The sequence below is a fragment of the Lasiosphaeria miniovina genome, assembly GCF_030549165.1.
Source record: "Lasiosphaeria miniovina strain SMH2392-1A chromosome Unknown B0T26scaffold_1, whole genome shotgun sequence".
NCBI lineage: Eukaryota > Fungi > Ascomycota > Sordariomycetes > Sordariales > Lasiosphaeriaceae > Lasiosphaeria > Lasiosphaeria miniovina.
Genome location: NW_026848220.1, coordinates 6,657,214 through 6,671,534, shown reverse-complemented (window position 1 = coordinate 6,671,534; position 14,321 = coordinate 6,657,214). Strand labels below are relative to the sequence as shown.

At 53.2% G+C, this 14,321-nt stretch overlaps 4 protein-coding genes across 4 annotated transcripts; 1 reads left to right on the top strand and 3 right to left on the bottom strand.

Annotated features, from left to right (window-relative positions):
- Window positions 1-786: 786 nt before the first annotated feature.
- B0T26DRAFT_632062 (ATP synthase E chain-domain-containing protein) lies at window positions 787-1,199 on the top strand (the record flags this gene model as incomplete). The annotated part of the gene is made up of 2 exons (XM_060436414.1): window positions 787-997; window positions 1,126-1,199. Coding segments are annotated over 2 exons (285 nt in total), but the record flags the coding sequence as incomplete, so codon positions are not given.
- Window positions 1,200-1,860: 661 nt separating this feature from the next.
- B0T26DRAFT_84986 (uncharacterized protein) lies at window positions 1,861-4,594 on the bottom strand. The gene is made up of 2 exons (XM_060447628.1): window positions 4,022-4,594; window positions 1,861-3,892 (listed from the first exon to the last, which is right to left on the bottom strand). Exons 1-2 carry the CDS (start codon window positions 4,406-4,408, stop codon window positions 2,060-2,062), a joined length of 2,220 nt encoding a protein of 739 aa, XP_060303755.1. The 5' UTR covers window positions 4,409-4,594; the 3' UTR covers window positions 1,861-2,059.
- A 3,641-nt stretch (window positions 4,595-8,235) lies between these two features.
- Window positions 8,236-9,462, bottom strand: B0T26DRAFT_671105 (uncharacterized protein; the record flags this gene model as incomplete). Its single annotated transcript, XM_060439283.1, has 4 exons — window positions 8,236-8,808; window positions 8,839-9,081; window positions 9,191-9,270; window positions 9,432-9,462. The coding sequence occupies 4 exons, from the start codon at window positions 9,460-9,462 to the stop codon at window positions 8,236-8,238; spliced, it is 927 nt and encodes a 308-aa protein (XP_060303754.1).
- A 3,773-nt stretch (window positions 9,463-13,235) lies between these two features.
- B0T26DRAFT_689955 (uncharacterized protein) lies at window positions 13,236-13,781 on the bottom strand. Its single transcript, XM_060441059.1, has one exon. The coding sequence runs from the start codon at window positions 13,616-13,618 to the stop codon at window positions 13,394-13,396; it is 225 nt and encodes a 74-aa protein (XP_060303753.1). The 5' UTR covers window positions 13,619-13,781; the 3' UTR covers window positions 13,236-13,393.
- Window positions 13,782-14,321: the final 540 nt, after the last annotated feature.

Sequence of the window (14,321 nt, the reverse complement as noted above, 5' to 3'; positions counted from 1 at the left end):
CCCGTTTCTAAATCCGCTCGCTGGCCTGTCAGCCACTGAAACAGGCCACCATAGTGAGCTGCTGCTGCTAGCAGCACCCAACTGCCTTGGTGCGGTACATACCTACACTACAGCATAGGGCACCTATACAGTGAGTGGGGCAACAAGCTTGCCGGCCAGCAACAGCCGCGGAAACTTGAGGGCAGAACGATCCAAGGAAAAAAAACCGCCGCCGCGAGAATTCCCGAGCTTCGCAAAACTTGCCCAATCTCCCGCAAATCAACCAACCCAACCCCCGACGCCGGCCTCTTCTTCCTCGACGACGACAACCCCACGGGCATCCCCTCCATCCTCGAGAATCCGACCGTTCGTTCACGAAGCCACCGCTCCCACCCCCAATTCGGATCGCGACAAGGGATTGATTTATACCTCATTTAATTCACACAATGTCTTCTTCCAAGGCCGGAGTCAACGTGAGTGCACCTAGCTACAGCCCCGATTAGAAAAGGAAACAGTTGTCTCTCTACGGTGTCTTTGGCGCAGATAGAGCGGGTTGCAGCAGCAGGATCTAGGCATCCGCTTTGTATCTGGTATTCTCCAAGGAGGGATGGGATGGGTATATTATCTGACCAGTACAGATGTCTGCCTTGGGACGGATAGGCAATGGCCAGTCTTCTGTTCTCGAAAGGGCGTGAGAGAGTGCAAGAGAGATAGCGAGAGCGAAATGGCGCGACAAATTCGAGACGAGAAGGAGCATGGAATACAGTCATCCTCTCAACAAGAAATGACCACACAAACTGACTGTTTTCGCGCGCACACCCACAGGTCCTCCGGTACTCGGCACTCGGGCTGGGCATCTTCTACGGCTTCTACCACCAAAGGACGATCAGCTCGACACAGAAGACGGCGGCCGCACAGCGCAACTACCAGCACAAGCAGCAGCTGATAGACCAGGCCAAGGAGGCGTATGCGAAATCGAAGCAGCCGGCTTCTGCGGTGGCCGCCTCGACAACGACAAGTGGTGGACGTACGTTGCCTCTTTTTTTAATGCCTCCCGCCCTTAGATTCTCTTTCTTCATCTTCAGTTCGGGGGGGAAGGAGAAGAGAGTAACACGCATATGTTTTACTGACGTGCGGCGCAAACAGTGAACCAAGATCCAAATGACCCCAAGTTCGACCTTGAAGACTATTTGAACGCGCTGGCCAAGGCAGAGCCTTAGTGGAAGAGCGAACAGTCGCGCTGGAAGGGGTAGGCTGTACGAGGGCTGTGACGACCACCACTACGTAAACCGGCGACGTAGGCGGTGGCTGTGGTGACGATGGACTGTGAGAGACGGCGGGCGGCAAAACGACAACCATGACGAGAACGGTTCGAGGCTCAACACAGCGTCTCCTTTCTCCTGTCCGGAGGGGGAAGGCAGCCGTCGGATAGAGAAAGTGGAAGATGCTGAGACAACGGCCGGCCCCAAAACGACCCGGGTTTTCACACCACCCTGGTAAAGACCCGTGTTGTTCATTCCGCCCCTGCCTTTTTTGTACAGAGAACTGCGGGTTATTTGCATCCCGGACTGTGGAGGCCCCGGGGCAACTCTCGCTGTGATACTTGGTGGGGGAAGGAGTGGGTGGGCAGTCACGGGTGTTGTGTAATAATGTAGTACCTTACACTCTCGACACCATGGCATAGACAATTTCCTTTTCTTTTTCTTCTGTCTTGTCTTTTCTCTGCGCGCTTTTGTACATCGTGTACATTAAAAAAAGAATATTTGAAGGGCGTTTGGCCTTGGGCGAGCTTCAATAGTTCCGGGGAAGAAAACCCAATCCCCCCTTTTATTTTTTGTCCCCTTCAAGGGGCGTCTCTTCTTTACAAAATCCATACTCCGTACCGGATGACACACTTTCCCAGGCAGTAAACTAAAAATCCGCCTATATCTACACCTCCGTCAACGGAGCTGTGTAGGAAGACGGTGGCTGTAAAACGAATTAAATATAGGCCGTTGGTTCCCTCGCAAGGTTTATCTCGGGGCCGTACGAATAGTAGAACTAATTACACTACTCCGCATCAAAGCACATCCTCTCACATCTACGAGCCCAGGCCAGGCCCAAATCCGAACATAATATCCGGCCGCGGGCTGTCCAGGGGAGGGAATTGACGTCTCGCTTGTTCCCACAAGACCACGTTGTTCCGGCACCGAAACACCATCTGCTCGATTCCGTCTGCCATGGTAAGTAGCGTGGGCAGTATGGGCTCGCCCTTGACTAGGCTGTGCAAGCACCCCATCGAGACCTGGAGCCTGATGAACTCCTCGAACTGCGGCCAGGAGTGGCTGGCTAATTCTTGGAAGACGTTAATTGCCTGCTTGAGCATTGTATAGGCCGTCAGCCGCGAGGGCGCTGGCAGCGGCAGTTTGTTTCTGGGACGGTGCTGCAGTGTGGCGTTGTGCTTGTCAAACTCGCGTCTACGCAGAGCAAGAATGATGTAGAACGTGGCGGCGCTAAAGTCATCGTGGCAGAGGTCGACGAGCCAGGCACTGGGAAATAGCGAAGCAGAGGGCTCGTCCAAACCGAGATCGAGCTCCAGCGGCAGTTGGAGAGATGTTGTTGGTGGTGTTTCCGGTACTGAAGGCTCGTATAATGGCTGCGGGCCCTTGGAGCCGCCCGCCTCGGCACTTAGATCACAGAACCGCGCCGGATGTCGGATGGGTGCTGATGTGTGATGCCACGTGTGTTGCGTACGCAACAGAGCTAATGAGCTCTCTATTATAGCCACCGTAGAGTCGGGAAACTGCTGGGAGTATGGCTCGCGGGCGTAGTCGTGGTGCAGTGCCAGCAGTGCACGGTGGACGATAACAGAGAGAAAATTCATTTGCACTGCCCGTCTTTCTCGCCGTTCAGCTTGATGGTCGTGGGGTCCGATGGCCAACAAAGACTCGGCATCTTGCAGCTCCTGGCTCAGCTGCACAGTCCAGGCTTGGACTTTCTCGTATTCGAAAGGGGGTAGAGTTGGCGAGTTTACGGTGTTCATGATCTCCGTCAGTAAGGGAAGGAGCCGGGCCAGGATGATCTGGAAACTGCTGTCTGTAGGTTCTTGACTCGACACCCATGGGCCTGGATCCAGGACCCAGCCGTGCTCGGGAGAGAAAATGAAGTCATCGTCGTTGACGTTGAGTGGGGCATCGGCATCGTAGTCTCGGTGGAGAAATGATGTTCCAGTTCTCATGGCAACATGGAGGTCGAGCAGCTGGATTGTAATCCATATCCGTTTGCGTATCTCAGACTCGAAGGGAGGCATCTCCTGGCAGAGCGAGGTCGCCCGGTGCAGGTGCATTGTCATGGCTAGCCTGGTAAGAAAGCCCATGAGAAAGACCAAATGGGCCATCTCGGACCCCTTGATTATTTCCATTATGCGAGCCAACACTGCCAGGCAGAGTAACCGCACCGTAGCCAGCGTTGGCATTGCAAAATACGAAGACCCTGCGAAGAAGAACTGGGCGGCGTCCAGAAAGAAGTCGGTCAAGTCGTGCGCAGAACGGCCTGCCGTCCCGAGAAGCCTGTTAGGGGCTACCTGGCACCCCAACGCCAGCATCATACACAGTTGGGCGAGCCATCCCTCAGAGGTCTGGCCATTCGTGTCGACCCAGAACGCTCTCAGCTCCTGGTCAAATATCTGGGGGTGGATGAGTTGATGGGTCGGCCCGAAGGCCCTGAAATAATACTGAATAAGGGCGTCGACTATTGGTTGGGGCGGTAGATTTTCAAGGATCTGGGCTCGGCTCCGAGAAAAATCAGAGACACCGCCGAGGGGGAAGTTGCTCATAAAACGCGAGGGAAATAAGAACTTCAGACTCTGAATCTGGTTGTGCCTCGATTCCCACTGTTGGTCGGCACCCATGATGAACGGCCAAGCTTCTTCAAACTACAAGATGGTGGAAAGAAGGGAGCTCGAGTCAGTAAACAACAAGTTTGCAAGCACTCGACTTCGGGGGGTGACTTTGACGGCTAGGGCCAAGTCCTCTTCTCAGCTGGCCCAGACTTTTGAACGCACCTCGCGGGCAATAGCAGCCCAGTGAGAGGCACCACTGAGGCGTGCTTTCCTCTCACTTGCGTCGGATGGTACCGGGGTGATGGAGGCTTGGGACGAGCGTTGCGGACCTCCTCGTACAGGAAGCGTGTCTTCGGCGTCGGTGCTGGGCTCCTCGTTGTGACGGGACGACGTGCCTCGCTGATATACACACTCTCCGGAGGAGCCGGCCTGGATACAGCGGGAGCACGGCTGGGCTTTGTCGCACTTGAGCTTGCGTCGGTGGCAGGGGATGCACACAAACACTCGCCGGTTCCTCCTCTGAGGCCGGCTCAGGCCCTCCTGGGCACTGGCGGCAGGGTCGACAATGGAAAAGGTTGAGAAAAAGCCTCCGGGCTGGTCCGGGTCCATGGTAGGGAGGGGAGAGGGGTGCTCGGGGCACGCTCACGGTCTGCTGTCTGTCTGCCGGTGGGTCTTGAGTGGTATGGCGGCGAGCCGAGATGGTGACAAGCCCGAGACAGAAAATACGGCAGTCGAGTCTACCGTCCCGTCGGTCCCCTGGTGGGCCGAGGGCGGCTCATGGCGTGTGGGCCTGCGGCAGTCATATACCTTAGCAGGTGTGGGTACGGTGTGTACGAAGCATCTAGGTATGTAGGTATGTACAAGCCAGGAGACGGCGGGACAGAGCTGTGCGAGGTGGCGAACTGGACGTGGAGAGGGAGAAGCGAGGGCCCGCGCCGTGATGTCGTGGACATCGGACTCGGAAACTGAGGTGCTTCATACCCTAATCTTGTCCCCCGTCCACCATCCGCCATCTATTTTCGCCAAACCACCCAAGGCCCTGGAGTCCTGGTGCCCAAGGCAGCAGCCGCCCTGAGGTAGCGAGGCACGTACTAGTTAGACCTAGCAGCAGTTCACCGCATCTTGGCGGATGCATGGCTTCGAGGCCCGCATGGATATGGCATGGCATGGAATGGCATAGCATGGGATGGGACTGGTAGGTACTGTTGGCATCTGCCCGGTAAGGCATTGTTAGGTTGCTAAGGTAAGGAGCGACACAAGTACGTCCCCGCTGGGGCTCAGGAGATTCGCTTCGTCCTCCCCCGTTACCTTAGGTCTTGTTCCTACTACCATCGACGTATGTATGTACAGCACAGCGTTTTGTAGTGTATGTATGTACAACGTCTGACTTCGACTCCGACTCTGGGTGACGTTTGACTTTGCCCCGTAGGGCGTACCCGACATTAGCACAAACCCAGGCAGTCGTCACCTTGGCTGCGTTTCCCCCAAGGCGCTTAGCTGGAAGTCACCTGTCCGCGCAAAAAGCCCCCATCCTCTTCGTCGCGGCAGACGTGGACGGACGACGTGGGGATCAATGTGCAAATACTCCACAATCAGGTACTTCGTCAGCGTTGAATATAAAATCCTTACTGCGTAGGTGGTACTGTGCCCTGTGTGCCCTGCGGGGCCGCCCTTTGGCGAGCCCATCTCGGACTGGCGTCTCGGCATGGCTCGCACTCATCGGGGCTTTCTGACGGAGAAGGTTTGGCTTGGCTTCGAATTCCCGCGCACAAATTTTCTTTATTTGTTTGCCCGAATAGGCATGGCCTGTGCTGCTGTAGCCTGTAGCCTGGGCTGGGGGGTCAGATCAAGTGTCCAGTGCACCTTCCATAGTGCTTCGGTCGTTGGCCCTTCCCGAGCCACCCAGGCACCATCGCACCTTTAGGCTCCAGAGAGGACCTCCCACCTACCCAGGCGCGGGTCCGCGCGCCTACCCAGCCAGACCCGGCGACGGTGGCGGCTTGCCAGGGGCTGACTGACCCCAAAGTCTGGGAAGGAGTTGATCGCGGCAGTCGTGGCTTCCAGCTGGGCGCACTCGGGAGGCGCAGGCTGCAGGGTCTACTCCGCCCACACTGCAAGAACCTTCCTCACCTCGCACTATTCACCTCGCTTCGGCCTGGCAGGTACAGCACCTTCTTTCCTACGGCAGGTAAAGTCAAGGTATTTCTGCCGATCTTCGAAGATTGTGGCTTCGAGAAGCGGTCGCCCTTCCTCGGCATCTTGGGGAGTTTGTTCCCAAATAACCCGTCAGCCGGAGCCGCCGCCGCGATGGCTACCCATATCAAGTATAGCATGATATCATATGCCCATCACGAAGATCGGTAAACGTCCAATTGCCATCCAGCTACTAGGTAGTAGGTACGTACGCACCCAAGTTCCTCTTCGTTAAGAAGCCGGAGATAAGAATAAGCTTGCAAAGGAGCCCCCAAGTCCAACATCAAATGCAATAGCGTATCTTTACGCGTCTGCGTGCGTACTGTAATGTACATACGTGGCGCTCCTGGGCGGTCCGAGACTACCAGTAGTATGAGGACCGAAACAGGTTGCTTGAGGTTGCCTTTCCGTCCGCCCCGCCGCCGACTTGCTTCCTAACAGCGGTTGCGTCATGCAAACAACCCCCGGCCAGCCGACTGAATCTTGTCCGACACTAGAAGTAGTAAGCGGCCGACTCGGTCTTGGGTTTCGATAATCGACTTACTGAGTAGAAGACGAACTCAGCTCAGCTGTCCAAGACAGAAAGCCAAGATCGCTAGCGTCACGGTTAGGGCTGCATCCGGCTGTGACTGGTGCCATCACACCGTTTGTCAGCTATTCGTGAATTCACTTCTTTTCAATTGAGACCGTTCTGTTACTAAAGTTCTAGAGTACATCCCCCTAACCCCCCAAGCAAGGGGTCGGTTGCTGAATAATCTCCAACGAGCGTCCAGGTCTGAGCTCGATCGCGAATCGCCATGAGAGAACGGCACGGGACTTTACTGATGTTCTTGGGTTAGTTATCAACAATCTATTGACTCGCCAAAACACTCCGTACAACGTTGCGGACCTGCCTCTTTGAAGCTATCCCTCAACTTACTATGACTCGTTTGCCGAAAGACCATCTCCAGAGCCCCTGTCGTATTCCGCACCTCTGCAACTCCGGATTACTTGCCCGGAAAGGGTGCAAAAATCCAAGAGTTGGATGAATGGGAAATCAAATAGGCTCTAGTGGTTTAGTGCCAAAAACCAAGATATCCGTGTTGCGGCTGGGGTTCAAGATTGGTACAGCGGCTTATCCGAATGACGACCGGCTCGGTATGCAACTAACCAACTTCCCCTGCACTGTCCCTAGAAGCTTGCCCTACGAGGTAGAGGTGGTCAGGAACCGGGGCTCTTGGGATCCAAAAACGGGTCCCTCTTTCCCTCCTGTTAGTGTATTTCGTTTTCTTTTTTTTTTTCCTTTTTTTTTTTTAAAAAAAAAAAACGGTCGTGCTCACAAACGGAGGAGTCCCCACTTCTTCTTTGATTGGCAGAGAACACGCGCTGGCGTCGTGCAGCACCACCGTAGGTTATTGACCGCAGGCATATTTGTACCGCAGATGCAATATGAGTTCCAAGCAGAACCGCTAAGGGCGATCAGAGAATACTATACCTTCCTCCCTAAATCTCTGAAACTTTTTTCAAGTCTGCTACTCCACCATGCCGTGAAAACTTCCATGTAACTTCTATAGGCTGGGCAGAAGCAAGATACCAGGCCACACAAATCCCGTAAACTAAGACGTATAGCTTATGTAGAGTGACTTTAGGAGAGTGAAGACTTCTTGATTCGTATTGCCAACGTATCTCTCATAGCTGGCTTGATGTAGCTACTGTATCTCCGAAACATGCAGCCTTTGGGCGAGGGTAGGGGCAGGAAGCCTACGATAAAGCAACCTAGACAATACTGGCTTAAACTTAGGACGTACCCATATTAGATATAACGCGGCGTCGTAGTGCGGAGCATGATATCGTCGATGGCGCCCTGTTGTTTCAGGGAGAGTGGGATGTTAGGTTATCTTCTGCGGAGCTTCTCCACCGCATCCTTGAGCTCAAGCCGGAAGCAGTTCAGATCGGATGTAAGCTAATGCAGGGTCCCGTTTATATTAATTCGCGAAGCATGATGCAGTTTGCATTTACACAATCGCAGTACTACTATTGTTGCCATAGCACTCAGCCCCTCAAAACCCTCGGCGACCTTTTCGAGCGGCCTGTCCCTGCCTGCCCAGACTTTGAAATCCCTTGAGGCTTCGCACCCTTGACTACTGTTGGCTTCTTGGACAGCCTGCCGCCGCTAGGGCCTGAACCGCTTGTCTTGTGTGTATTTGAGGGCTGTCGTAGGGTAGTTTCGTGAGGCGGTAATGTTTCAACTTCAGGATCCAGTCCTACGAGTCTCCGACTTCTGCGTGGCGCGTCCTACGCTTGTGCGATACTGGTACCAGGCTTTTCAGGCTCTCGTTTGGGCCGGTCCGACCCGGGATCGACTCCCGAGACCTTCGTAGATGTTGGTGCTGATATCCGGGATCGTACGCCTCGGAGTTGTACGGTGTCCTTGCTGACTCTTCCGCCACGGGTCTCTCTTTGCTGACTCCTAAAGCTATATAGAAAGGATTGAAGTCTCCGGTCCGCGGCAGACCCTTTTCCCGTCCATACCGTATGCTTTCCATGAATTTTCTTTCCTCAGCCTCAATCTCCTCAGCCTCTGACACCAGCTCCAGCTTGCGACCAGCCTTTTGAGCAAGCTCGGCCTGTCTCTCTCTGTTAACTCGTAAAGCTTCATAGCGATGAACTAAGCGTTCCGTCATTGGCTTGTTTTCTCGGCATATTTCTCGCAGCTCTCTTTCCGCACGCGCAGCCCTTTTTGCAGCTGCCGCCCGATCCTCGGCGTCGATCTGCTCTTGTGTCCAACCCTCGGCTCGAAGATTGAAGTGCCTCACTCGACGTTCGTACTCGTCCGACTAGAAGGGGGTACCTGGGTAATATTGAACCTTCTCTATTTCCTCCAGCTCTTTCTCGCGTCGTCTGTCACCTTCTTGGTCTTCGTGTTTTGCCCTGACGCGGTCGATGGGGCCCTCTTTGAGGAATATCCTCTCGAATTGATAGTCTTCCTCATTCCAGCAGAAACGCCTCCGTTCGTACTCCAGCCTTTCCCATGGATCGTCGAAAACGGGAACGGGGCTGGGTTCGCGAGGTGAGGGGGTGGGATCATACGTGCTGAACCCGCTGAGGTGCTAGATCGTGGCATAGCCCTAGGAAGACACACTTCGATCTATCTAGACCCTTCTAAAGGAGATTATTAGTATGTAGAAAGGGCCCAGGGACTAGGAAATCCGAACTAACTGGCGCGAAGAGGCTTATCAGAGCAAGTCGGAAACTGTGGGAAGCGACGCTCTCTGGATTCTCGACCGTTCTTAGCCACCCTGTCTCGGTGGGTGGAATTTTTAACAATGTAATAGTCCGCCATTCAACCCTATCAATAACCCAGAAGCAGCATATGATGAGAAGACTCAAAAGCTTGCGACTATTCTCCACGTGGAATGATGGGAGAAACGAAACAGCAGGCAGGCGGACAGTTTGTTACGCTTTTGTTTTCGGTCCTGCATGCAAGCCATGGTGATGAGGCCGCTTGTTGGCACTGACCAAGTGGACTGCAAATACACCGCAGTGCCGATCTTGGGATACTGTACGGGACACCGCCCCCCGCCCCCCCGGGCAACATGCATCCTGCAGGCTACAGGCTACAGGGCGTCTTAAGATCCAGCCTCCGTACAGACTCTACTATCCTTGTGAGGCGTGCAGTTCAAAGCGCGAAGTCAATGTTGTGTAACTGTACATTAGCACCATTCCCATCCTAGCTAACTTAACCGAGCGGCGAATGTATCCGGTGAGAGGCAAAGAGACAGACAACAACTCAAGCAAGGTTGAGCAGACCCGGTTGTTGGGGAGGACGAAGGTGGATGTAATGAGGGGGTCTACTTTGTAAAGTCAGTAGTTTCCTACTCGGGCTAGACACGCTGAATTTAGTCAACTGAGGCAACGACCCGACTATGGTTTAACGTTCTTCTATAATATCGCTTTGAGCTCTCTTGAATCGTAAATACAATCTTATAAGAAGCGTACAAGGATAAATTCAGGGGCAAGTAAACTATGGTGGGCCGTTCGTACCTCAGGTGGGTAGGGGTGCCAAGTACGGCCCCGTGTCCCTATGGTCTGGCTGTGCACGCAGGTGCTCACACGCCCACGGTAGCTGCCCGCCTACACGCTCCCTGACTATAGTCATTACATAATTGGTGCTGGCTTGTAGTCACTGAAAATATGTAGCATCTCATCAGTAACTTTGTCAGTCTACCGGGTTTGGCGAGAAGGGTGGTGTTGCCAGCGGGGGTGATTCGGCCCAAGGTGGCCGGGAAATGGGGGCACGGAGATTTTGTACTATTTTCTAGGCTTCAATATAACAAAACGTTACTACTTTAGTCTTTGCCGGCCGCCTGTTGCGCCTTGAATAGTCCTCCCGCCATGCTGCCCGGTGCAACTCGCGCGCTCGCCGACCGGGCGAACCGGCCCCACGCAACCTCGAGACATTACTGGCACTCATGCAAAATCAGACCCATATCTTCTTCCCATGCCAGACTTGGGTCTCGCAATGTCAGCTTTCTTCCCGTACTCAGACCTGAGGGGGCTGCGAGTAACTTGTTCCTGACCCCTTCTACCTCGTAGGGCAAGCTTCTAGGGATATTATTGTCTAGCCCGTGATCAAAGTTGACAGTGGCTTGAAGGGTCTTGAATTGTCTGTCTAAAAAGGTCTAGAGACATAGAAAAAGAAGCCCCTATTTATACCCAAAAAGTAAACAAAGGAAAGCTCGTGATACTAGGAAGTGAGCGTCATAGAGGGCCTTTTAAGGTTCAACTCGGTTATGGCTCGGATGAGGCTCAAATCCTCACCTGCTTGCCTGCCGGAAAGCCCTGTCACGGCTGCGGCTTGCCGATCGTCCCAAGAGCCGACGAACTGGGATCTACACACGTACACGTATATAAATGCGTATAGTTTACGGATTTGCGTACGCAAACATTGGCCGCAAAAGGAGAGAAACAACGTCTCGTAGGAACGAAGGGGCGAGACAAGAGAAAACAAAAAAGAATCCCAGCATCCGATATCTGGCATCCCGGGGCAGAACAGGGCTGTATAATATCTCACCTTCCTCTTGCAAAGTCCCCACACTAGTAGCGCTCGTCAGACCGTTGCCGGCTCCAAGCCTCCCTAGCATGACAAATAGGCTGTTGGTGGTTATTTGGGTTGGGCGCATGGCTCCTTGTGCGTGAAGCCAAAGTCTCCGTCACAAGGAAACTGTGAATAAGGGCCGTACATACGCCGCAAAGAATCTAGACCCGAGAGTTGAAGCCCAAAGGCCCGCACACCTACTCATACGACCGGGAGCATCTCCACTCTCGGGCAAGCGGCTCATGCAGCTCAGCCGAGATTCATGTTTTTTGAAAGGTGTGGCACGCCGTTTGGCAATGACGGGCAGGGAAAGCATTCCTACGAATGTGTAGGACCCGGGGGGTTTTCCCTTGATAGGTCCGCTTTCGGACGCATCGAGACCCTTTGCAAACAAACAAAGACCCCTGATCCGCTTCATCGGAACGTGTTAATGTTGGCTCGCCCACCTCTGCAAGGATTCTGCCGAACTAAATCATGACCAATGGCTGGGGGGCGCGAATCTGCGGGGGAGATCTGTGGGGGTCTGGCCCATGCCGGCAGGCAGTGGCAGATGAGAAGGGGTAGTGGAGGAGGATGTCAACAGTGGGGAAAATGAGGTGGGGATTAGTGATGACGATAATGATGGTGATAACGTGGAGAGAAGACTGATAAGACGGTTCAACGCTTGCAAGCGCCGTTACGCAGTAGCAACTCAGCCCATGCCCGTTTATACCCTTTCCCACAACGTTCCAGAGTGGCCGTATCACCATCACTATCACTCATTCCTAATGGGATGTTTCGTGAGGGAAATTCACCGCTGGAGGAAGTGGCGGGCACCTTCAGTGCAGCAAGTCGTTGAGTGGGTCATCACAAGAGGAGAAACCAAAAGCTCGAGAGTGAAGTGACCTCGTCTCCCCTCTCCTAACTGCCTAACATCAATACCGCCTTGCACATACCCCTGTGTGTGGGTACATGACATCTAACGATGGACATCGACATGAGTGGATTATCAGACACACTGTCTCTCTCTTATCACGGCGGGTGAGAAGATATGTCGAACCTCGAGGAGTAGGAGAAGAAAAAGATGACGACTAGCCGTGGGAGGGATTCTTTAACCCTCGACGAGAAACTCGACCGTGTGCTCTAACAAGCTTGGATCGTCAAAACCAGAATACTTCCATTTATTAGCCATAATCCCACATCTGACGATAGTGCCCTGATGAGATAGGCATCAAGCTGCCAAGCCGGCCTGCTCCTCCCAGCATCAGCACGAAACACTCGAACCGCCATGGTGAAAGCACAAACACGCTGTAATCTCGCCTGCCAGCAAACCAGATCAGATCAAAACGTTGCTGCCAAATTTACTGGGCGTCCAACCGTCGTCTTCTTCTCGGCGTCCTGAGTTTAGGACTGGCCCGGCAGCTTCTTGAGTCTCTCCCACCTTCTTGCACCACCCTGGCAAAGAGACTCCACTCGCTTCCCCCCCCTTCCCTGGAGTATATCACGTTTTACTACCTACCATCCCCTTGGCCTCTAGAAATAACTTTTCTCCGGGAAAACTGACCCGGAACAGTAGCACTCGGGATTCTCCAGACAAGGTCCAACAATTCGACAGCGGCCCTGTCAAGAGAACCAAAGACAAACACCGCCTCTCCATCTCGCGTGGCTCTCGGCTGGCTTTTTTTTTTTTCTGTTTACTTTTCCTCTTGCCCCCTCATATATATCAACGCTGGTCTTCCAACCTCGTTGCTTACTCCTAGAATACCAGTTAGATAATCTATCAAAGACACTAACATATAATATAACGTCTCGTATGTAGTCGGCTCGCCACACAAGCTTGGAAAAGATAGTTGGGCTACAAAGTTGGCATATGTAGTCATCTATCCAATCGGACAGCCCCTGAACCGCTTGGAATAAACCGACACAAGAAAACTTGTTATTCGCCATGTCCACGGAAAGGTTTTCCGTCGATTCTGTTTTCCTTTTCTCCTCGTGGTTCTAATTTTCATTACAGAAAGAGCCAATACGACACCTGCCACGCCCAGGCACGCACAATACAATCAATCGGACGAGTAGGGGTATGCAGCCTTGCACACAACAATTACCAGGTACCGCTATAAAAAGGAGGCCTCATAAAGAGTGTACCCTTCTGCTTCAACACCACGCCCGACTCTAGGAACCTCGCGATAGCTTGTTGAACTCTTGGAACTTTGTTTATGTAACGATATAATGTGTATGTATTCTCCCCGCAATGGATTTCTCATCTCACATTGTTAGCCCGCTCCCTTCTTCTCCTATAAGGGGGTTAACACGGGCATCTTTTTCCTCGATGTAAATCAACGCTTTCAGTGGCATGTCATCCCCCCCACCCCCTTAACCCATACATACATACATCCATTCATTCGTCCCGTCCCGTAGGTACTCCAATTTCCCTCGCCCTCATCCTTGAATTCGTCTAAACGTGAAGGAGCTTCCGCTCTGGGACTCCACCTCGCCATCATTCTCTCTACCCCCCTCCTTTCCCCGAATAGAAGAGAAAGAGCGAGACTCGCCCACACCATTATCCACATCGTTTGTTTCAGAGACGGTTCGTTAAGTTCCCTATGAGCAGACCACCAACTCCCTTTCCTTTGTGCAATCCCGAACGGAGAGAGATGAAATAAGTTGCGCGGGGGGGGGGGGAATAAATAAAAGGAAGCCGGGCTAAAATATGAGAGAGAAGGCGAGTTTCAGAGAAGGAAGTAAATATTTGACCAGCCATGCAGTTGAACGATATAACCTCCCAGCCCAAGGCTCCAGCAAGAGCAGTTTTGTGGGACAACGCGCATGTCTCTCAACAAGACACCCAAAAAAAAGAGACGAGAGGAAAAGAAAACGCCCGAGCAACTGATTTTCCGATTCAAGCTGGATCCAGTCCATTAAACTTGGGGGGTTAGACTATCTCGAATCGCACTAAGAAGCGCCTGTTTAGTTGGCGACAAAGACGGCGAGATTTTTGGCATGAGAGTTGCGGAGGTTGGGGGTTTTGAGAATTTGATCTGTTTAGTTTAATTTCTCCATTTCATAGCTCGTAGCGGCGGGGGCGCTGAACCCGCATGGGAGGCCGCTCCGGCGGCGTGTCATCGTCGCCATCGTCATCGTCAGCGGGCAGACGGAGATCCGAAAAGGTACGGCGCTGCTCTGGGATATAGACGACACCGCGGCTTGATATGCGGCTGATGTCTACACCAAAGGTTGGAGGGATTCTGACTGAGCGCCCTGGCACGGGCGTCG

Bases quoted from the DNA above. Each gene is read 5' to 3' on its own strand.
- B0T26DRAFT_84986 (XM_060447628.1), bottom strand. From the start codon at position 4,408: ATGGACCCGGACCAGCCCGGAGGCTTTTTCTCAACCTTTTCCATTGTC. The intron at 3,893-4,021 runs GTGCGTTCAAAA...ACCATCTTGTAG, and splicing joins GGGCTGCTATTGCCCGCGAG to TTTGAAGAAGCTTGGCCGTT.
- B0T26DRAFT_689955 (XM_060441059.1), bottom strand. From the start codon at position 13,618: ATGTGGATAATGGTGTGGGCGAGTCTCGCTCTTTCTCTTCTATTCGGG.